At 25.4% G+C, this 25,403-nt stretch overlaps 5 protein-coding genes across 5 annotated transcripts; 3 read left to right on the top strand and 2 right to left on the bottom strand.

Annotated features, from left to right (window-relative positions):
• The first annotated feature begins 239 nt into the window (after positions 1–239).
• Positions 240–2,220, top strand: LOC128957774 (zinc finger protein 62-like). Its single transcript, XM_054303587.1, has 2 exons — positions 240–1,906; positions 2,007–2,220. Exons 1-2 carry the CDS (start codon positions 387–389, stop codon positions 2,218–2,220), a joined length of 1,734 nt encoding a protein of 577 aa, XP_054159562.1. The 5' UTR covers positions 240–386.
• Positions 2,221–7,646: 5,426 nt separating this feature from the next.
• On the top strand, positions 7,647–9,006 carry LOC128957773 (uncharacterized). Its single transcript, XM_054303585.1, has 2 exons — positions 7,647–7,857; positions 8,282–9,006. The coding sequence occupies exon 2, from the start codon at positions 8,302–8,304 to the stop codon at positions 9,004–9,006; it is 705 nt and encodes a 234-aa protein (XP_054159560.1). The 5' UTR covers positions 7,647–7,857; positions 8,282–8,301.
• Positions 9,007–12,577: 3,571 nt separating this feature from the next.
• On the bottom strand, positions 12,578–13,585 carry LOC128957449 (CAAX prenyl protease 2-like). Its single transcript, XM_054303213.1, has 2 exons — positions 13,483–13,585; positions 12,578–13,383 (listed from the first exon to the last, which is right to left on the bottom strand). The coding sequence occupies exons 1-2, from the start codon at positions 13,569–13,571 to the stop codon at positions 12,657–12,659; spliced, it is 816 nt and encodes a 271-aa protein (XP_054159188.1). The 5' UTR covers positions 13,572–13,585; the 3' UTR covers positions 12,578–12,656.
• A 6,253-nt stretch (positions 13,586–19,838) lies between these two features.
• Positions 19,839–21,518, top strand: LOC128957772 (uncharacterized). Its single transcript, XM_054303584.1, has 7 exons — positions 19,839–20,011; positions 20,146–20,272; positions 20,401–20,500; positions 20,624–20,743; positions 20,898–20,997; positions 21,201–21,317; positions 21,451–21,518. Exons 1-7 carry the CDS (start codon positions 19,942–19,944, stop codon positions 21,516–21,518), a joined length of 702 nt encoding a protein of 233 aa, XP_054159559.1. The 5' UTR covers positions 19,839–19,941.
• A 491-nt stretch (positions 21,519–22,009) lies between these two features.
• On the bottom strand, positions 22,010–24,462 carry LOC128957717 (uncharacterized). The gene is made up of 3 exons (XM_054303524.1): positions 23,335–24,462; positions 22,443–23,255; positions 22,010–22,363 (listed from the first exon to the last, which is right to left on the bottom strand). Exons 1-3 carry the CDS (start codon positions 23,798–23,800, stop codon positions 22,164–22,166), a joined length of 1,479 nt encoding a protein of 492 aa, XP_054159499.1. The 5' UTR covers positions 23,801–24,462; the 3' UTR covers positions 22,010–22,163.
• Between the last annotated feature and the right edge of the window lie 941 nt (positions 24,463–25,403).

The following is a 25,403-nucleotide window of genomic DNA, read 5'->3' as shown; positions in this document are numbered from 1 at the left end:
TTTATATTAATAATATTTAATGTTTTTTTAATAAAAAAAAGTTATTAATTCATTGATAATTCATAAAAGTTTTTACTAACATTACAAACATTATTGTTTGTTATTATATGCACTCGATTTAAGTGATCGATAAAAAAAGCCTTAACTATAATACCAAACATTATGTCAATTAAGCCCTTATTATTGAAAATTATTTTTTTTTAAATTTTTTATTTACATTTTGAGTGCAATATTTGTCAACAATATATATAAACAACAAATTGTGTCATCGATTTCAGTGACAATTATAATCACAATTTATTTATTGATAAACAAAGATATGTTTTGTTAGATCTGATCTGACAAGTGGTCAACCGATTGGTGGTGTCAACTGACAATTACCGGCGATGTCGTCACCGTCGACGGTGATGAGGATGAAGAAGAAGAATGAAGAAGATATGAGTTTGTCGTCAACGGCGGACTACTTGTGGTACGAATGTCAGCACGAGTTGCTTGAAATGCGCCACAAGATTATCACTCTTGAAGCTCGTCTTCAGACATCGGAACAGCTTAACAAACATCTGACAGTTTGTAACGTATCGTTGGTGGTCATTGTCCAGTTAGCTCGTGTGATGGACATCATCGATACCGACGGCGGCGACAACACACGGCTGTTGGCTTTAATCCAGTCGATCAAAGAAGAGGAGAGCCGTATTGAACACGAAAAAGAAAACTTGCGGTCAGTTATCGACAATTACGAACAACAAGAAGAGTTCGACGACAAGAAAATCTGTAAATTGATCCAAGAGGTGACCCGCAAACAACTTAGCAATATATTGGTTGCCGATAAAGGCGTTCAAACTGTTTTTGGTGATAATAATAATACTAATACTAATTGTGGCCAAAGGTTTCGGTTAATTACCGAAAACTTGGGGTCAATACCGATAACAAAAAATTCAAATATTAACTCATTTAATACATCAATGATCAGTGTTGACAGTGATATCAAATGTGAACTACAGAGTGATCACGAAAGTGATAATTGGATTAGTGATGACATTAATGTTGATGAAGAAGACAGTGGTAATGATGACAATAATAATGAATTTAATGAGACTATTGTTGAAACAATCGGATTATCAGATAAAGAGAAAGTTATTAAACAAAGAGATAAAACATATCATAAAACACATCAAATGATAACCGAATATAACGTCGTTAAACATAATTCATACGACAGAGTCTCACTTGAGGAAGAAAAACGAATCTTCGAATTGATCCAAAAGTATACAAAAGTCGATGATTACTATGAATGCGATGAGACTATCGATTGTACGTTTAGATGTAAAAAAGATATCACTTTTTACAATCACTTACAACAACACAAACTACAAGCAAAACGATTGTACGAAAAGATGGACACGTGTTTGACGGACGATAAATATATCTGTGATGTAGTCTATTGTCAATTCATTAGCGAAGATAAGTACATATTCTACGAACACTATCGGCAACACGTCCTAACAGTTCCGACCAAAGACGACACTTACCGTCCCTATAGGTGCGATGAGTGCGGTTCAACATTCGTTATGGTGGCCACTCTGAAACAACACCAAAAGAAAGTACATCCGGATCAGCTGCTGATGTGTCCGTATGACGGTTGTACTGTTACGGTAAAGTCGGCCTATAATCTCAAACAACATATCAATAATATTCACTTAAAACTGAAACCCTATCCGTGTGATTGGCCCGGTTGTGAGTATTCAGCATTTACGCCATCAAATCTTAAGTCGCATAAACTGAAACACTCGCAACTGAAACACCGTCGGTGCGATTGGCCGGCCTGTGAGTTCACCTGTAAAGCCAATTGGACAATGATTGCCCACAAGCGTACCCATACCAATGAAAAACCGTTTGCTTGCGAGTGGTATGTAAATGATTGTCTCCCACACACACACACACACACACACACACTCACCCACCCATATATGTTTTAACACCAAAATTTTTCCTATTATTATTATTAGGCCGGGTTGTGTGTACCGGTGCTCGGTTAAGAGTACACTCATAACACACAAACGTATACATACGGGTGAAAAGCCGTTCAAATGTCTCGACTGTGATCAACGATTTGCCGCTCAGGCAGGTCTTCAATCTCATCAAAGACAACATTCGAAAATCCGTAGGCCATCCAAACGTGTTGGACGACCATCAAAGATGGTGATACCGACAACCCATTAATGATTGATTAACTATTTTATAATCTACTTAATTATTATATTATACATTATTATAAATATATTGTAATATACTTTATATATCATTATAACATTAAAAAATATTACGGTAATTAAATTATTGTATATAAAATTAATCAATGAATAAAAAGTTTATTGTTTATTTAATAAACACAAAATACATAATAAGTGATTAATGAAAATAATATTAATTAAAACTTTTTATAAATTATTAATAATGATTACTATTTGGTAAAAAATTATTATAAAAAATTTTATTAAAAAAGTCTTTAATCCGTTGGTTATATCATTTGGACAATTTGTTAGAAATGTATAGTAATCTAAATGTATAGATATATATATATATATATATATATATTTATTGATATATATTAAAAAATTATTGATATATTAATATATATATATATATAGTTAAAATTTTATAATTATACTAAACATTAATATTGTTTTAAATTTATTTATTTTTAATTACCATGAATTCCATTTCATTGCCAATAATCATAATAATAATTATGATAAGCTCTTCTACATCAACCAAATAAATGTTTAATATCACATAAATAACACCATTATTATTATCATTAACCATATCTTGATTATTGTTATCAAAGTTAAATACTTTTGCCATTTTAGACCGTTTAAGGCTAAGATTATTTTTTGGGATTATTTTGTAAACTTTATTTTTTTAATAAGATTACTTAATCTAATTGCGATATATATTTAGAAAATTATTATTATTATTATTGTACTATTTTTCATAAGTATTTAATTTATTTAATATAAATAACTAAATAATCAATAAAAAAAACGATATAATAATTTTTAAATATAAATTGAGTTTTACTATTGCTATTTAGTTAACTTATCTAATAATACAAATGTTATGTATTAATATAATCAGAAAATTTTATAACAATATAAATAATAATTTTTTGAAAATTAATTACATATTTCTGTCAATTATTGCTAATTTTAATCGACTTTCGATTAATAGTTAAATATTAATTCACGTATAAGTAGTTCGGTATAAGTTTTAGATAAGTTAAGATACTAGTCCTCACCTACCGTTCCTTTCCTCCTTATACACAAATCTCAACCTAACCATAACCATAACCATAATACCCACCATAACCTAACCTAATATAAAGTAATAAAATAGTATATAATGTAATATAATATAAATATAAAATAATTATAATAACTCTACATAACAAACAAATACATAAAAATAACTATTAACTATAAGATAACTATGTAATCTATTAGCTAAATATATTAATTGTTAAAAAATTGTTAATTTTATCAATAATTGCGAGAATACATACCAATTGATTATTTTTGTTTGTTGTTATTTTTATGAAATTTTTATGATTAGAAACAAAAAATAATTTTTAAAAATTTTTTACTAAAATAATTAACAGTTAAAACAGTTTATCGATGAAACATAAAATATTTTTTTAAATAAATTAAATCATTAGATATGCTAAATGATGAGCAAATGCTAGTGTTTTAGCGCCAAATATTATAAACATTTGCTTTTTATAGTCAATTTGTTTAGACAGTCGCAGATCAGTACTAATGTTATACACGAAATGATAAGTAATGAGTCATTGTTTTACTGTTAATGACAAAAAAAGAGTGACATCACAGTCACTGATGTTTTTTTTTATACACTTTCCTATATTTTCCTATATTTAACAATTATATTAACAAATTGTCAGACATTTATATCAACAGTAAAATATTGTATGTCTTTAATACTAAATACTTAGCAAGTATTTACATTTAATATATATATTATTATTTATAATTTATTTATTAAACTATTTACGGCTAAATTAAACTTTGGGTCAAACAATTAAAAAAAGAAAGAGAGAACAACATAACACACTATTTATTTCATACAACTTTTATACAATTTTATAGATTTACCCATTTTTAAAAAATAAAATAATTAAAAATCAAAATCTGATTTAATATTGACTGAAAAAACATTTTAAAACAATTACAAAAACAATGGTTTATTAATTTGTTTTATAAGTCAGTAATGATTATATTTTTCTTCAACGGTTTCGATACAAACAGTTCTTTTGCCAGTAATATCAGGTATTAAGTGTCGGATAGTCCGGCATTTGAAAAAAATTTGTCCCAATGTTTAGAAAAAGATATTATGGACGGAAAATACATTATCCGGCAATAAAATTAAATAATTAATAATATTCTTAATATTTAAATAATTTTATAAAAATATTTTGCAATTGTTTTTTTTTAAAAAGTTAAACATTAAATATGAAAAAATAATATTTAAATAAATATTTATACATTTGATAATATGGCTAATGATGTGTTAATCAGGGTTGGAAAAAATACAAGGTTTTAAATTTTAACTTTGTATAATACAGTAAAATACAATGTACTACATGTAATATATAAATTTTAAAACTAATATATTGTATATATTTTTTAAAAATTACTTTAAAATATTTAGTAAAAATATAATTCATAGAAAATACATTATTATAATAATCGTTATTTCTAAGTTATAATAATCAAATAATATAAAATAAAAAATCTAATTCAATAAAAAATATTATATTAAATCTATATTTATTATAAAACATATTTTGCTTATATCAATGCTTTTAACAAAGTGACGCTAATTTTTTTTGTAAACCAAATTGGTCATGTATTTTACATTGTATTATAATGTATATTACTCTTTGTATTATACAAACATTTAGTCTCTGCCAACACTGGTGTTAACTCATAATGGTATCAAAATCTTATATCATACTAATTTTTGAAAATATTAATTTTTTTTTTAATTAACTGATTTATTTTAACAAAATTAGTTCATAATTTAATAATAATAATTAAACCTTTGATCACAACATAGAGCGGTTCCAACAGTTCTCTAACACTTCCATTTCGACCAATTTTTTCATCTTATCGTCGATTAGATCACATTTGTTGACAAAGACGACCAACTTTTTGACACCGATTTGTTTACTTAACATAATATGTTTTTTGTCATTAATTTGTCAATTATTCAAATTCTATTCTAGTTTAAGAAACTTTTAAAGAAATTTTTAAAAATTTATCAAAAAATTTGATGCGTGACGTATATGCGTGACGTTTATGCGTGACGTTTATGCGTGACGTTTATGCGTGACGTTTATGCGTGACGTTTGTGTGACGTAGACATTTGTTTAACAGGTCGGCTAAAATCTATTTTTTAGAGTTAAGGTTGCAAAGCATACATGAGGTTAAGTAACATTAAATAGATATTATTTTTCATTAAATAAAAATAAATATATGAAAATAACGCGTTAAGTCAATTAAATTGATTGAAACAATAGCGCATTTAAATAATAATTTAAACTTTGTTTAAAACATAAACCGGTTCTAACAGTTCTCAAACACTTTCATTTCGATCAACTCTTTTACCCGCTTTTACCGACATTTATTAAAATTAGGTTTTTTCAACAGAAAACCGATTTTTTGGTCCTTTTAAACATATATCGATAAAAATTATTGCGCGGAAACAACTAAAATCTACTCCTAAACCTAATTATAATAAATTATATTTATGTTTATTTATGTCATGTCAGGTATGTTAGACCAAATTTGATTAGGTTTTAGGTGTTTCCGCGCAAATATTTTCATCGATATATGTTTATTAGGATATAAATAAAACGTTTTCCATTGAAAAAAAATTTAAAATAATGTCGGTATAGTAGGGATTAGCTTAAGATGTTTTTTCAAATTCATTTGTCAATTATAATTAGTAAATAATTTTTGATTTAATTTTTATTTATAAGTAAAATTTGTAATATCTGCCTATAATTGTATTATTTAATATTTTTCTTTATAATATGTAAAACTACTACTACTACTGAATTAATTTTAATTAATGATTAACTGTTGTAAATAATCCAATGAATAATATTGGATAAACTGTAACAAAATTCATGAAATAATTGATAAATAGTTAGATAATTACAATTGGATTCAATGACAACATAAAAATGTTTGTCCGCTCTATACCGTCGACCTTTATATTTCAGATTTATTACAAGAATCGATATACAATTAATAGATATTATTATAATTAAATAATTATTAATTGTATTTAATATAATAATAATACTATAATATGTGTAATAATCTATTGTTTATTAAGTTTAACTGTTATAACTGTTGTGTTATTTTGTATTTATTTAAGTAATTCAATATACTGTGATTGTTTAGAGGTTTGCAAAATTAAAAAAAAAATTATTATTGTATATACAATGTCAACAAAAACAGCCCTATATATAGAGCTGTTGTCTGAAACTTTCGGACTGAAAGGCATTACATAATTTTGTTAGCATTGTATATATAATAATAATTTTTACCAACGATGACATTAGTATTTTATTGATAATTAAACAATCAATAAATAATTTAAAACTAAAACTAAATTTAACTATCAAACTTATTTACTATTCATTTTTATTTTAATACAATCATAATGTTATCATCATTTTTATTATATATTTAAATTATAAATAAAATTTTTCATTTAAAAATATAATACACTAAAGTATAATAAACTATTGCTTTAATATTATTTATTGTTATTTAATATTAGTTTTTTATATTCATTTTTTGTCATCATATGTTTCAAATTTTTAGATTGTATTATAATATTCTAATATATTATATTATATACTTTATAATTAGACTATTTTAAACTCTATAAATTGTAACATTTATATTAAATACCAAATAAAATACTATTAAATATATTATATATCAGATTCTACTGTATAGTTTAAGACACTATTTTTTTTTTAAAAAAAAGGTATCCAAAAACTTATTTTGCAAATAATTTAATTAGTTTTCAACTAACTATTTGATTATTGAATAATTTTACATAAAAAACACATAATTGATGTTCAAATGTATACAAATAAGTAATAAATAAATTTAATACACTGTTAAAATAATATCAGTGCATAGTATTGCATTACATAACATAATAGGCATTGCATTATAATCTACAGTACAATACTTAAAGTTATGTATTAATAATAATAATAGCAATAGAAATAAATACAGTATGTATTAAACAACGAAATTATAATTTTTTTTTTTAAATTTGAATAAATAAAAATAATTTATTATCATTTTTGTGTGTTTGAATATACTAATGCAAAATATTTTATTATTACTATTATTTAAAATATTATTGAAAATATACTAAAGATTTTTGTTTGACATATACATAACCAGTGAAGGCATACTAAAAACGCAGAGAATCGCAGAATCCTATCATAAGTTTGCAGTCATTCAAAAGTGTTGGTGAAATTGCATACTAACTGTCCGTATATAAAAAGTCTGTTCATTACACACATACTCACCAACACTAACAACACATATGATATATGTTTTATTTAAAAAAAAAAAATCAATCAAAATAAAATTGGACTATTTTTTCTAACCTTCCTGTTAACAGTTTATTATAATAAAATTTTGTATAATAATTATATATTAGGTTTATATCAATTTGTGTCAATTTGTTTGATTACATTGAATTTTTTTACAACAACAACAACAACAACAAAATAATTGATCGGTAAGTCATTAAACAAAAATTTCTGGTCACATATTTCTAAAAAAATACACATATTTTTTTAACTAAAATTATTTAAATAATTTTTAAATATATTACTCAATCAGTTTATTTGCTTAAATTTATTATAAAAAAAACATTTACTATTTTTTCATTCAACTATTTAATACAAAATATGTAAACTTTAAAAAAATACATGTAATAAATAGGTATATATATACAATATATATATATATATATATATATATATATATATTTATTTTTATATGATATTAAATGTTTTAAAAAATCTATAGATATCTGTAGTATATGATAAAATTTATCATATATTATATATCTCAATAAAAATCTATAACAATCTATTAATTATAGATTAATTGTAATATAATTTACATAATAATAGTATTATTTTTATTTAAAAAAATAGTTAACAATCACACCATTTAAATGGGTAAACGAAGCGCTTCGTATGCGTTCAATGGTGGACGAGGAGGTGGAGGACGAGGTGGTGGTGGTATTCATTGGGGACCCGATCGGACACAAAGATTTCATACAAGTTTTACATCAGAAGAATCGACCAGCGATTCGGAACAAGAGATGGATCAGAAAACACAGAAAAGGATGCGAAAAATGTTTAAAAAACAACACAAACGATGGCTTAAATGGGGCCGATTTGGTGGTCATCACCAGTGGCCAGGATTTCACGGACATATGGGTAGTCATCATTGGCCAGGATTTCCCGGACATCACACTGTTGGCCCGAGTGGTGGCCAACACTTAACCACATGCATACTATGTTGGCATCGAATTAAACCATTAACCGATACGGAAGTCCTTGACTGCGGACACATTTACCATCGATTATGTTTGAAAGAATTGTTCGAATTGGCCATCAGGTCATCGGACACACCATTACAAGTGTTTTGTACCCATTGTAAGGACAAGATTAACGATAATCTTATAAATGAGTTTCGCATTCGTTTGGGTGTTACCGGAGTACCGGCGGCCGGTGAGGACAGTAGTAATAATGGTCAGCCGTCGACCAGTTATCAACAACAGCACCACCAGACTAACAACAGCAACAACCAAGGAATGTCTGATTTAGGATCGACCACACAGTGTATGGTTGTTGACATAGTTAATAGTCCCTAAAATTAATGTATTTATTATTTAACCTATTTTTAAAAATTTCCCTAAAAAATAAACTAAGTTTTTGTATATTTGTAAAATAATTATACAAAAAAATAATAATATTTTTTGTATAATCAATATTATCTGTTATATTAAAATAATTACACTTTTATTATATGATATAAATACAGTATAATTAATATTAATTACTATTAAAATACAGTAATTTTTTTTATTGATAAACTGTTGAAAATAATTATCTTCATGTAAATTAAGAAAATATTTATTTTAAAAAATGTTATATAATTAAATAATTATTGTTTTTTATTTTTGAAATATATTTTTGTTTCGATCGGACGGACACACGGGTTGTGAGACCCGAGTCTCTCTCTCTCTCTCTCTCTCTCTCTCTCTCTCTCTCTCTCTCTCTCTCTCTCTCTCTCTCTCTCTCTCTCTCTCTCTCTCACAGTTAACACATACAGTACTTACTGTAGGATTCAACAGTCACTGAGTCTATGAATGGCTATACTATCACTTATATTCAGGGTTTTAAGAAAATAAATGCCTGCCCTGGCAATGCCCAAATAGATGCCATAAATGCCTGGCATTTATGGGATCTATTTTATTTGTCTGCCAATTTAAATTGCTAAAAAGCAACTGTATTTATAAAAATAATGTAATTTACTGTTTTAACGTGTTAATTAAATTTACAATTAATTTACTTATTTCCAATGATATTACATTTTAATTAAAGGTATACAAAACAAAAATACAAGCAAATATATTATAAAAACAATGTTTTATAAATTAATTAATAATATAAAATTAAAATAATAGGTGTCACCACCTGAAAATAGATGCCCAGGGCATGGCAGAGGCAGGGCAGGCATTTGGCAAAATTGGCATCTATTGTTTAAGCCTGCCATTTTTAAAACCCTGCTTATATTAATAATAGAGTTTCCAAATGTATATCTAAATGTAAGAGAATTAATAGTTTAAAAAATTTTAATTAAATTAAGTTCCAAGAAATAAATGGCTGACTTATGAATAACAATATATTAATATAAATATAAATAAATAAATATTTTTATTTTAGTAATATTTGTTAAATATAACAAAAATTAATATAATAATTATAATAAATTTTATAGAATGTCCGCATAATTAGTTGGTAACACTACTTATAGTATGAATTGTTTTGCGCAGACTATTGATGATTACATCATATGTTTTACACATAATTTAAATGAAAACAAAACAAACATTTAATTGAATTGTTATTCCATTTAAACGACAATTAATTTGTTTTGAATTCAATTAAAACAATCAATAAATCAATCGATGAATACATGAGTGAAAACATTGACTGAATGTAAACATTAAGACAACAGTTGTCTTATAAATACTAATATCAACACAAATACCATATAATTAACGGTAAAATTGATAAAAACTTTTTAATTAATTATTTTATTAATAGTTTTTTAAATATATAAATAGATTATCAAAACTGAGAGATAGTTTGAGATATGTTTCATATATTGAGAAATACATTGAATGTCAACAAACATGTCATGTCTTCACACAATAAGTGGACAATAAATGATTGCTTCAGAAGAAGTTGTTTTACAATTCACTCGTTGGTCAACACATTAGACAAGAATCAGTTCATTGAAGATCTAATGGATGAGGAAAGAGGTGACAATAAAATCAGACATTCGTATCAATAATGAAATACTTATTTGATTTTTAATATTGTATTAAATTTTAATGTTTTTTCTCTATTTTTTACATTTCATTGAAGAGATTAACTATGAAAGTGATGTCTCTCTGTTTGATATAAAATATTTTACACCAAAAACATTAAGTTTATTGAATATCAAGTTTAATGAAGAAAACACCAATTGTTTCAATAGTTTAATGACACGTGAAATCAATAGAGGTATTACTGTATAACAAGTTTTTATTTTACAATAATTTTTATTAAGTTTCAATTTTTATAGATTTAATTAATCATTTGTTTATAATATAAGTTTTTAAAATTGAGAAATTTTTTTTGACAATTAAATAGTTTAGTAATTATTTGTTTAGTATATTATTTACTGTAGTTTTTATTTACTTATTTCGTGTCATTTTTCAATTAATAGTTTTAATAAGTTTTCAATAAAATTCATTTTAATATTCATAAGTTTTATTATTTTAATTATTATTTTTTTTTTCATTCATCAAATTAAATACAATTACTATAGTAACTGACATTATTTACTGTATTATTATTTTAATTTTTAAATACAATTTTTGTCACAATTGTTATAATTACATGTATATATACAAACAATTTAGTAATTGTTTTAAAATCGAGTTATTTATTTCATAATTAAGTTATTTACCTATTTTTTGTGTATAATTTATTATTGATATAACTTTTTACACAAACATATCATATATTTAAGTCATTTTAATTGTTTTCAATTAATTTGTTGTTTAAGTCATAAAATGTTTAATTAGAGTATTATAAGACTTTTATTCTCATTTAAAAATGTTTTAGTTTTTAGCGATTATATCATTTTTTTTTTGTTTTTAATGACAAATCCAAATACATATTGCACTGACATTACCATCATTTTACAAAAAACTTTAAAGACCTCAAAATTGAAAGTTATTTTATATACTGTATTAATATTTTGATATTATTTTTTTGTTTGTTTTAAAAGTGAAGTTGTCTTCAATTGTGTCTTATAATAATTTTTTGGTTTTTAGTATTTATTATAATGTCTTTATTTGTAGCGATTATATCATTGTTTTATTCAAATACGTATTGCACTAACATTACAATCACTTTATAGATAATTAACTATTGATTAAGATATCATTTATAACATATACAGTATATCCTAATTTTTAGTAATTATTTTTTTTTAATTTGAATTGAATTTTTTAAACAAATAATTTGCTGTAAAATAATTTTTATTTATAATAGATTTAATTGATCAAATTTAATACTAACTTGACAATATTATTTTAAAATACAATTTCTTATTTAAATGATTGAAATAAAATAATTAATTTTTACTAATTAAACAATTGATTTACAATTATTAATTATTATCTATTAGATTAATGGTTTAACTGAATGCATAGTTTAATAATAAACACAAATTTATTGTAATTTAAATATATAATTATGACAATCAACTTATTTTTTTATTAAAATTTATTGTATAACTTTTAATTTACATATTTATATTGTAATAATATATATAAATAAATATATATATTTTTTTACGCTAACTAGTATTACTGTAATATTTTGCATCATTTGAATCGCCAAACAATGTAATGAAATTGATAATTAAGGCATACCTGAGCCCTATCTTTGCCAAATGAAACCGCAAATACTACTAATCAGTCTTCAATATAAACTTCAGATGGACAACAATTTTTTTCAATACATTCAAATAAATTTATTAAAACAATAAATATATGTCTCAATTGATTTAAACTATTTATTATACAAATTATTAATTTTATAAAAATCCCTATTACTATATCAAAAAAATTAAAATACAAAATAAACATAAAAAACATAAAATACATATAATAAATATTATTTAACATTTAATTTACTAGACTATTAAAAAATAAATACAACATATGATAGTCCCAAATGATTATAAATGGATATATACTATGACTAGACTGACCAACCATAGACCGAAACCGATGGCGGTCACTGTAAGCGACCATTTTGACGACATAATGGACTGGATATCGGGAAAACCCATTAGATTACAGTAGGAGTGGACCAGAATCGGTGTTACGATGTGTTGCGACCGAAAGTATAACAGCGATGCGTAAAATCCAAATAACGACGTATATGTCATCTGTTCGATGGCCAGCCATAATGTCCTCTTTGGGTGATGTCTTTGACTACTCCTGATGTCGTTAATCTCAAACAAGTAGTGATGCGAATGTGCAAAACCAAACAACAATGAACTGATGGCCAGCGTAGCGGTTAGTGGCCAACACTGTACGAGAATGGCGCTCAATACGGCCCTGAAGATGATCTCCTCTGTGATGGGCGCTATGATATAGTTGCGAATCACCATCAGATCCATGGCTGACACCATATATCGATAGTTAAAGCAATAGTCGCCCGTTTGAGACAAACTGATGATTATGGGACCCATGAATAGGACACTTGTCTGTAATAATGGTAGGAAAATACATTCAATAATAATTTGGCCGATCGTATAGTCTTGTGGCCAAACGAGACCCAAACTGGTGGCCAAACTGATGAGCCGATAGTCATCGTTAAAGACAACCAAAACTATTGTCGATATAATGATTGCGACAAAAACGCTTAGAAAGCGACGCTTTATTGTCGTCGGGTTATCACTGGAATCGGTTTCCAAACAAATAAAAAAGTGGTCAATCAATAAGTTCAATATATGATAAATAAATGTCTTAAACAATAGTTTGTTGGCCATCACTTACCGATGCGCTTGATTTGGCCAACAATATAGTGACCCGACATATAGTAAAGCGATTAGTGATGAAACCAATAGCGATGTTATTAAACACATGTTTAGTCAATGTTTTTGTTGTTTTTTATGTTTTATTTAAAATTAAATAAAACAACAAATCAATACATTTCGTAGTTTAATAGTAATAGTAATATCAATATTATTATTATATTTAAAAAATTATAATTTTAAATAAAATCATTTATATATCATCTAAAAATCAAACTCATGTTTATTTGTGACAAATGTTTGTTTATTTACTTATTATTTATTATTATGTTTGCTATTAAATGCAGTTTTTTGTTGTTATAATAAACACATGCGCTATGAATGCGATTATTATTTACAGAGATATTTAAATTTTAAATTATTTTTAAAAAATTATTGAAATATAAAACTTTTTTATAGTAAATGTAATTTTTTTAGTACAAAAAATATCCACAAAAAAAACACAATTTCATTACTGAATTTTATTGTCTGATCACTTAACCGGACGGGACGGACATACGGGTTATGGAGATACCCGACTATATCACTCTCTCTATCGGTTAACACATACTTACTGTAGTATTGAACAGTCACTGAGTCTATGATTGGCTAAACAAACAGTAATACTGTATAAATAATAGAGTTTCCAAATGTATATCTAAAATATGAAAGAATTAATAGTTTTTAAATTAAATTTTAATTAAATTAAGTTCCAAGAAATAAATGGTTGACTTATGAATAACAATATATTAATATAATTTTAAATAAATAAATATTTTAGTAATAGTTGTTAAATATAACAAAAATTAATATAATAAATATAATAAATTTTATAGAATGTCCGCATAATTAGTTGGTAACACTACTTATAGTATGAATTGTTTTGCGCAGACTATTGATGATTACATCATATGTTTTACACATAATTTAAATGAAAACAAAACAAACATTTAATTGAATTGTTATTCCATTTAAACGACAATTAATTTGTTTTGAATTCAATTAAAACAATCAATAAATCAATCGATGAATACATGAGTGAAAACATTGACTGAATGTAAACATTAAGACAACAGTTGTCTTATAAATACTAATATCAACACAAATACCATATAATTAACGGTAAAATTGATAAAAACTTTTTAATTAATTATTTTATTAATAGTTTTTTAATATATAAATAGATTATCAAAACTGAGAGATAGTTTGAGATATGTTTCATATATTGAGAAATACATTGAATGTCAACAAACATGTCATGTCTTCACACAATAAGTGGACAATAAATGATTGCTTCAGAAGAAGTTGTTTTACAATTCAATCATTTGTCGATTCATTGGATAAGAATCAGTTCATTGATGACCTCATGGATGAAGACAGAGGTGAACACACATTACAGACAAATAAACATTAAATGATTTATTTAAACAATATATATATATCAGGGTTAAGCAAGGTTTTGGATTTTAGGGGGGGTAGACCAGGGTAAAATTTACAAAATTCTCGAAAAATCTTGGGGGGGGGTAAGATTTTTATTGCATTTTTAAAGGGCAATTTATTCAAAAATCCAAAATCAAGGGGGGGGGTCCAGAGAAAATTCCCTAATATTCCCTTAAATTCCCGAATATTCCCATGTAAATTAAGGAAAATTCCCATAAGTTCCCGTATAAGTTCCCAGGAAAATAGGTAAAATTTCCAAAAATATTTAAAAAATTAAAAATTAATAAAAAACTTAATAAAAACTTAAATTTTAACAAAAAATAAATAATTTTTAAAAAAATTTTAAAAATTAATAAAAACTTAAATTTTAACGAATAATAAAATAATTGTGTATTTTAGATTAAAATAGTTGATAAAAGTATTAATGAGTTTTTTTAGTATTTTAGTAATTTTTAAATTTTAAAATAATTAATTTTTTAAATAATATTTAATGTTTATAGTTATAGGTATATATTATTTTTATACAAATACTGACTGAATACTAATTACTTAACTCAATTTTCGTTAGTTTTATCTATATTAATTATAAAATTGAAAATATTTTCAAAATTCTTATATAAAATTTTAAAAATTATCAATAAAAACTTTATAATATATGTATTTATAGTTTTATTAACTTCTTAAACTATCTCAAACTTCTATTTATAATGTAATATGATTATTCTTTTCAACAAATATGTAATTTTTAATTTTTTAGTTTAATATTTTAATTAAAATTATGTTTTTTTGATGAGTTTTAACGTTATTTTAACTTTTTTACTTATTTATAATCAATAATTAGATTTATATAAATTTTAAAAACAAAAACACATACTAAAATAGTTTTAATTAAAATTTTTAAAAACAAAAAAAAATTTTTTCAATTTGGTCAAAAAGTCTGGGGGGGTAAAATCCCAAATTCTCGATCTTAGGGGGGTATTTTGGCCTTACCCCCCCTACCCCCCCTTACTTAACCCTGATATATATAACTAACTTTCAATACTATAATTGAATATACAGTGCAAACAAACACTCATTTGTTTTATAAATTTCAATATTTTTTAGAGATTATCAATGAAACTGATGTCTCAATATTTAACATCAAATATTGGACACTAAAAACACTGTCGCTATTGAATGTTAAGTTTGAAAGTAATAATAATAATATGGTTTTGACTAACTCTACTACAACTACAGGTACTTGTAATATAAGTTTTTAAAGTTAAGAATTTTTTTGATATCTTTATTTTATTTGTAATTATTTGATTATTTACTATAGTTTTTATTTACTCTCATTTTATGTCATTTGTCAATAGTTTTAGTTTTGATATTTTATATAATTGCAATGATTTTAACTAAATTAAAAAATATAAATATATTTATACATAGATTTAAATCTAAGTTAGGTTTTAATAGTATTTATTTCAGTTCATTAAATGTACATTTAATGAAAAGTTTGTTCCCTAATGTTTTAGTAAACAATATCACAAACAAATGTGATTATCAATTAACAAACGGATCAATCAATGGTAACAAAAACAACAGTTGTATTTTATTTTATATTTAATTTAAAAAAACAATAATTATTATATAATTAAAATCTAATTAATTTTTTAGCTATTTTTCCGGACTATATAATCAACAAAAATATGAATCTAACTATCAGTTCAACGCAAAAGTTGTTGAATAAAACAAATAATCAGTTTTATAGGCCATTGTTGAATATTCTCAATATTAGCAAAAATGCTAAAAATGCAAACAAAGAAGTGATGACTTATGGACTTATCGATCAACTAATAGGACACTCTTTTGATAAGAAAAACACTTACAGAAGTGATAATTATTATCTATCACTTGAATTGTTTGATAGATATGTTAGTAAACTATATATATATATATATATCATTAAAATAATTGGTATATTTTTTTAAGGAAACGCCTGTATTTATAACTGGAAGACCTGACATTGCATTATTGACTAACGATATGATTTGGTTGACAATTGAATTGAAACCATTAAACAACAGTTTAAGTGAATTGCAGTCAAATAAATGCCAAACAATTGGTTATACAATAGCCAGTTATGTTCATAATTACAGAAACAAACTTTCGGCTATTGATTTGGATAAACAATTTCTATCACAACAACCCTCGCATTCAATATTAATTAGAGGAACAGTATTTTATTTTTTTAATATATCAATGAGTGAACAAACAATTTATCAATTATTCAAAATAAATGATAATTGTGTCGATAATAATAATAATAAGTTCAATACTAAGGTATGTAAAATCAATTTTATGTTAAATAATATTAATAATAATTAAGTAATTGTATTATTAAAGCCTCAGATTTTTGTTAACGAATGGCCCGTTGATGGCAAAGGTTTAGATTTTTGTCAATACAATGACAGACTTGAAATCCTTAAAGTATTTACTTATTTGCGTCAAATTAATGCAAAAAATCGATTTTAATTGTTTTCAAATAATTTGTTGTTTAATTAGAGTATTATAAGACTTTTATTCTCATTTAAAAATGTTTTAGTTTTTAGCGATTATATCATTTTTTTTTGTTTTTAATGACAAATCCAAATACATATTGCACTGACATTACCATCACTTTACAAAAAACTTTAAAGACCTCAAAATTGAAAGTTATTTTATATACTGTATTAATATTTTGATATTATTTTTTTTTGTTTTAAAAGTGAAGTTGTCTTCAATTGTGTCTTATAATAGTTTTTTGGTTTTTTGTATTTCTTATTATAATTATTTTTGTTGTTGTTATCCTCTTCGGTGACTAAACTAGTTGTTTGACTAAAACGGTCTCAGCTTTTATGCATCCGATAAATATCATTGATTTTGGACAATCACTAGCAGTTCATTATTATGGGTAAACCAACTGTCCGTCGGAGGAAATCCACCACTTCTTCGTTGTCGTGTTTGATCACTTCATCCAAGTTTTATTTGACTTTAAGAACTTTCAGTTTACTTCACTATAATTGTTCAAAACTTTACTATCATTATAGTGATTGTATTTGAATATATTTACGTATATTTGAAAATCAAAAAAATTAATTATTATTAACTCTAATAATAATTATTATTATCGTTTTATTTTGTTATATATACTAATGTTATTATTTTTATTATTCAAGAAAAAAATGTTTTTTTCATATTGTTTCTTGACTTTTGTTTTTTAACGAAAAAAGTTTTTTATAGATAAATATTTATTTTTTTTTGTATTTTTAACAAACAAAAATCCGATATTTTTTCTGACCCGATATTCTGATCCCGACAACAAAATTTGCCCCAAAAATGATTGCAACAGTTGCCTAAAACTCAAGAACCGCAACAACAACGACATTAACAGGAAAACGATAAAAGTTGGACAACTAGTCAAACAAACTATCGTAATAGCGATGGAAGTTATGGTAAAGATTTTATCAAAAAAGATAGTAATAATAATAATAATAATAAAAAGACCAACAAAGCAGTGGTAAATCACAAGAAGCAAACTCAAGAGGAAGAAAGTGCTGACAGTGTTCAAGAAGTAATTGCATTCAGTATTCCAACAGAATATTCCAATTGGGAGTTCACTTCTAGTCTGATGTTTGTGACCAGTGTTGTGACCACTATCGGCTACGGACACGTAACACCCATAACACCCGAAGGCAAACTGTTTTGTCTGATCTTTTCATGCGTTGCCATACCGTTTACATTGGTATTCCTATCCATTATTGTATCGTTGCTGAAGAACGGGCCGATCAGGATATTTGAGAAATGGCTAATCAAAAGCATTTTAAGACATTTTCATCAAACACCAGATTTTTTCATACGACTACTACATGTAGTCATTGTAACCGTTATTTTGCTTTTGCTAATCATTGTATTGCCAGCTCTACTCTACCATTATATGGATTTTTTTATTAGTAAATGATATTTTATAATCTTTTTATATTAGTTACTATACTTTATATTTTTTTAATGATGAATGTATTATAACTAATGTGATAATTAATAATTATCAGTAAGTAATTCAGTAAGTAATAATTACTTATCTTTACATTATTATAATTATGTATATGTACTGTAATAGCTGTATATAAAATTTATATTATAAATATCTCTAATATTACAAATTATTTTTTTATTAGATGATAGATTTGTGTCTATAACTTAAGATTAGCTTTAATAAACAGCAATTTCCAATAATAATAATAAAATTAATCACTAATTATTATTTTCATTTAACTACTTGTTATTTACACACACACACACACACACACACATTTCTATGTTGTATTTTATTTATTATTATCATCAATATAAACAATTTGTCAATTTTTTATGATCATTAATTTGATCCCAATTAATTTTTTACTGTAATGTCACAACTTTTTTTATTTATATATATATATATATTTATCATTTTTTTCACTTTATTATAAACGCCACAATTACGCCAATAATTGTGTTGTTAAAGCACTCAGTATTTATATTTATACAAAAAAATATATATATTTCTATATAATAATAAAAAACAGTAAACGGAAATTATATAATTAACAGCTCAAACTTTGTTGTAATTTTTTTTAGATGAACAGTTAGCTATAATATATACAGTATATAGGAAGGGGAACGCATACATAGACAGACACCTGGAATTAATGACTGGACACTAGCTTTCGACTATTAATTATGATGCAGTTTGGTTGTCGTCACACAAACTTATTGTCAATTGACAGTTCAGTTTAACCACAAAAAACAACAGACAAACAGGTTAGGACCGGACGGACGACGGGCTGGACGTCGTCGTCAGGTGGGTTGGGGAGGGGTAGGGGAGAGGAGTGGGAAGGATAAACATATAGTATATTTAAGGCAAGTAATGTATTTGACATCGATTTAGTCGACATTTGGATAAGCAGTGGATTAGGTGTTTGTTTTGTTAGTTTTATTGACAATGACTTTGGGTTATGTCTTCATAACAAAATGCTTATTCATTTTATGGCTCAGACTAAGTGTGGCCGAAGGTATAGATATTTTGTTTTTTTTATTAACTAAATAATTGTTAATTTAAATTATATATAAGTTTATAGTTTTTATGTAATATTTGTTTTCTAAAACTTTTTTTTTTGGTGGTTTTATAATAATAATAATAATAAAGTACCACTTCCGCCAATGATATCGCCAAACAATGTAATGAAATTAATAATTAAGGCATACCTGAACCAGATATTGGAGGCAAACCAGTTGAGTGAAACACATTTGAGAAGCAAATTATCAACAATGAGGTAATAATTATAAGTAAAAAAAGCAATTAATTTTGAGACATCTTTTCTTTTTTTTGCTTAACATATCGATGAATTTTTAAAAAATTATTATAATATTTTATAATTGATATTATTGTAAATTATTATAGTGATTATATATCAGCACATCCAGCATTACACCAAAAATACTTATGGGTCGGACCAATGCCGCCACACAATTATGATCCCGACTATGAAAAGACATTACCGGTATATTAATTTAATAAATAAAAATATTTTATATTAAATATATATATATAATATTTTTTTTATTAATAATGATATAATGAGATGAACAAACAAAACAAAAAAAATTGTTAATTTTTATTTTAGTCAAATGCTGATCAATCATCTTCTGAAATCAGTGTCAGAAAACGTAATTCCGGCGAAAAGGATGGCAGCGGACAGTTTCCATCGGAAGAGATCTGTAAGACAACTCGACAATGGGAACAGGTATGCAATTTTCATAATATTATAATTAATAATTTGTTTTAGTTTTTTTTAGGCTGTTGATATCCTACACAGTATATATAATTAAATTAATATTAAGTATAATTAAACAAATAAATACAATTTCCCTCATTTCCCCCCACTTTTCCCTCAATAGATTAATTCAACACATGATCTCTATGATAATAAAGTAGAAGTGGTACAGGAGGACGAATTGCAGCAGTTTGTATTTTCCTACCGGTGCGCTAATCTTAAGGGTAATAAACTGATACTGAATAAAAAATAATATACTGTATATACTGTACAAACACATTGACTATATATATATATATATATATTTATATATATATAGGTGTACTCATATATCATATTTATTTATTTTTAATATATAAATATATAAACTTATTTTTGAATTATTGATACAAAAAACAACAACAACAATAATAATGGTATGTTTTAGGTCAATGTTTGGGTATATCACCTCTTTATCACAGCGAGTGTACTGAAAGAAACGGTTGGATGTATATGTATTATAAACAGGCTAATAACAAACCGCCCCAATGGGGCTATGTGTCGGGTATGGTTACACAACGTGTTTATTTGTTTGTTTGTTGTTAATATATCATAAATTATTTAATAATTTTCTATAATCTAATATAATTTATTTATATATATATTTTTTTGTCAATTAATTTTTAACCGATAATAAGCACCCCATCATTGCGCCTGTAAATTGCAGCCCAAGTTTATACCGACGGAGGCCACTGAAGAAACTTAATTTTAAAAAAATTAAATGATTTTTTCCAATTATTATTATTTAACTAAATGTATTATATGTTAATTATAAATTTAAAAAAATAATACCTATATATATCATATATGTAGATATAGTTAGGTAATCACATATTAGTCTCATTTATTTTTTATTTTAATAAATTACATTAATTAACCAATTTAACTAATCGCACAATTTGGTTACTAATGTAATTCATATTTGATTTGATTTTAAATTGAAATAATTGAAATAAAAATTAATTAAGACTAGTATTTTGATGTAAAAAAACTTATTGAATGTAAAATTATGTTAAATAATTGTCAACTCATTTAAACTATTATTATAGTAATATTAAAATAAATGCCCAAAATATATATATAATAATAATAATTAAGAAATTTATTTTTAAAATTCAATAAAAAAAAGTTTTATCATATGTTTTTGTGTTTTGGGGGTTTTTCGTCAATATAAAATTATTATTATTATATATACTGTATATATTTAATAATATAATTATTAGTTATTTAACTTATAATTATGATTATTATTAATATGTGTATAAATATGTATTAAACTTTTTAAAAAAAAAAATTATTGTGATAACCAAAAGTTTTCAATAAATATTTATGCCATCAATAGTGAGTGTCATTATTGGTGAGTGCCGTCTGCTGTGCCATAATTGTTTGGTTTATTGTATCCCTTATTGTAATCATTTATTTTAATACTCTCTTCGATGTCTTCCTTTTCAGTTAATAAAAGTGGTTTCAGATTCAGCTGCGGTATCCTTAAGATAACGGCAATCCATAGCATAATCATTGCCAGACCACTGTATAAGTAGAATATAGTGCCTGAAAATGATAATAATATGTAAATAATTTTTTTTTATATATAGATATTATATCAAATAATTGATAAAATAAAACTTACAAATTCTGTATAATTGTAACGATTCGTATTGGCTAAAGTCGCCGACACCGGGAACCAGATCGCCCAGACCTACTGTCGTCAGACTTATGTAGCAATAGTAGACCGAATCGAGAAACGTCCAGTCCTTTTCCATATAATGGTAGAGTAGAGCTGGCAATACAATGATTAGCAAAAGCAAAATAACTGTTACAATGACTACATGTAGTAGTCGTATGAAAAAATCTGGTGTTTGATGAAAGTGTCTTAAAATGCTTTTGATTAGCCATTTCTCAAATATCCTGATCGGCCCGTTCTTCAGCAACGATACAATAATGGATAGGAATACCAATGTAAACGGTATGGCAACGCATGAAAAGATCAGACAAAACAGTTTGCCTTCGGGTGTTATGGGTGTTACGTGTCCGTAGCCGATAGTGGTCACAACACTGGTCACAAACATCAGACTAGAAGTGAACTCCCAATTGGAATATTCTGTTGGAATACTGAATGCAATTACTTCTTGAACACTGTCAGCACTTTCTTCCTCTTGAGTTTGCTTCTTGTGATTTACCACTGCTTTGTTGGTCTTTTTATTATTATTATTATTACTATCTTTTTTGATAAAATCTTTACCATAACTTCGATCGCTATTACGATAATTTGTTTGACTAGTTGTCCAACTTTTATCGTTTTCCTGTTGCTGTCGTTGTTGTTGCGGTTCTTGAGTTTTAGGCAACTGATCCTTTAGTTTGAGCATTTGGTTTAGTTGATGCAAATTGATGCCATTGTCATAGGATTTGATGACAACTTCAATGAACTGATCCAGTGATTCAACTATTTATTTATAATAATAATAATAATTATTATTATTATCATATCATTTAATTATTCAAAAGCATTAATTATTTTATACCATTAACTGATGGATTTTGAGCCAAAAACAATTGCTGTGATCTCAGCAACTGATCTCTCAATTGAAATTCAGTCTTCTGTTCGAAGAGCGAGAAGACAGAGGCACCCAATAGTATGAGCAATACATAGATAATGAGGAACAGTATGAGCAGGAAGTGATGGGGAGCTGATATGTAATTGCGATAGACTTCGCTGTGCTGTTGACATTGGGAGGCTGTTGTGGTGTACTCGATGGATGTGGTCGTGTACTGGCTATGACAGACACTAGTTTCGGCAGTACTGGCAGTTAGACCACCACCGCCGCCGTCGCGACCGTTATCGCCGATCAGTATATTATAATCTCTGTTGTTTGATGTTTGAACGCTGATTGACTTATTATGATAGCCATTATCATAATCGTCATCATCGGTGGTAGTGGTAGTAGTAGTAGTGAGTATTGGGAATGAATTTTGTTTGAATGCAATCATTTTTGTGCTATTTTTTCGGGTAAATTTTTTGTTGTCGGGGTCAGAATATCGGGTCAGAAAAAATATCGGATTTTTGTTTGTTAAAAAATACAAAAAAAAACTAAATATTTATCTATAAAAAACTTTTTTTTTCGTTAAAAAACAAAAGTCAAGAAACAATATGAAAAAAACATTTTTTTCTTGAATAATAAAAATAATAACATTAGTATATATAACAAAATAAAACGATAATAATAATTATTATTAGAGTTAATAATAATTAATTTTTTTGATTTTCAAATATACGTAAATATATTCAAATACAATCACTATAATGATAGTAAAGTTTTGAACAATTATAGTGAAGTAAACTGAAAGTTCTTAAAGTCAAATAAAACTTGGATGAAGTGATCAAACACGACAACGAAGAAGTGGTGGATTGCCTCCGACGGACAGTTGGTTTACCCATAATAATGAACTGCTAGTGATTGTCCAAAATCAATGATATTTATCGGATGCATAAAAGCTGAGACCGTTTTAGTCAAACAACTAGTTTAGTCACCGAAGAGGATAACAACAAAAAAAATAATTATAATAAGAAATACAAAAAACCAAAAAACTATTATAAGACACAATTTGAAGACAACTTCACAGACGACACTTCACTTTTAAAACAAAAAAATAATATCAAAATATTAATATATATAATAACTTTCAAATGAATTTAAAAACACTGTTTTGTTGTCCGACTTTTATATCTGGTGTCAGCCAATAGTTTTGCATTTAATAATTGTTATCTCACTTATACTTATACAGTACTGAATAAGATTCAGCAAATAATAATAATCTTTTTTTTTTTGGTTTTAATTATATTTATTTACGAGTATTTTTAATCGAAGCCAAACTTTGATACTTTTCATAAATAATTGATAAAAACAATTTTGTTGATAAATTGCTCTTCAAATGATTGGATATATTACACACTTACACATACATATACAAGTAATTTATTTATATATCATTAATAAATTAAATATAAATTTGCTAATTGATAATTGGTTGGACAGGGATGTGTTTATGGGACAGGGATGTATTTTTTTCAGTGAGAAATTCTTGTTAAAAAAACATAGTACAGGTACTTTATTAATTAAAAAAAACATATGATAAACAATTAATAAACAATGAATTTATTAATTATAATTATTATTACTGTATTTTTTTGAAAAAATTTCATATACACTGTATATGTATTATAGTATTTACATATTTCTCGATAAAAAGAAATTATACGATATATCTAATCAATAAGTTATTGACAATAACTAACTAATTGGTCAAAAACTGTTTAGATTTTTAGTATAACTTATACTCTATAAGTGGTCACAAGTTTATTATAAACCAAAGTCAAAGTATAAATATTATTATTATTATTGATTTGAATTCACAAATAATAATAATAATAATAATTTACAATATTATAAGATCAGTGTAAATACATTCAAATTTGAACCTAAAGTTTATTCTCTCTCTCTCTCTCTCTCTCTCTCTCTCTCTCTCTCTCTCTCTCTCTCTCACTCACTCACTCACTCACTCACTCACTCACTCACTCACTCACTCACTCACT

This window comes from Oppia nitens, unplaced genomic scaffold, assembly GCF_028296485.1.
Source record: "Oppia nitens isolate AA-2021 unplaced genomic scaffold, nextdenovo-longstitch-racon4-pilon3 scaffold3_pilon_pilon_pilon, whole genome shotgun sequence".
Classification (NCBI taxonomy): domain Eukaryota; kingdom Metazoa; phylum Arthropoda; class Arachnida; order Sarcoptiformes; family Oppiidae; genus Oppia; species Oppia nitens.
This window is presented reverse-complemented; position numbering and strand designations above follow the sequence as displayed.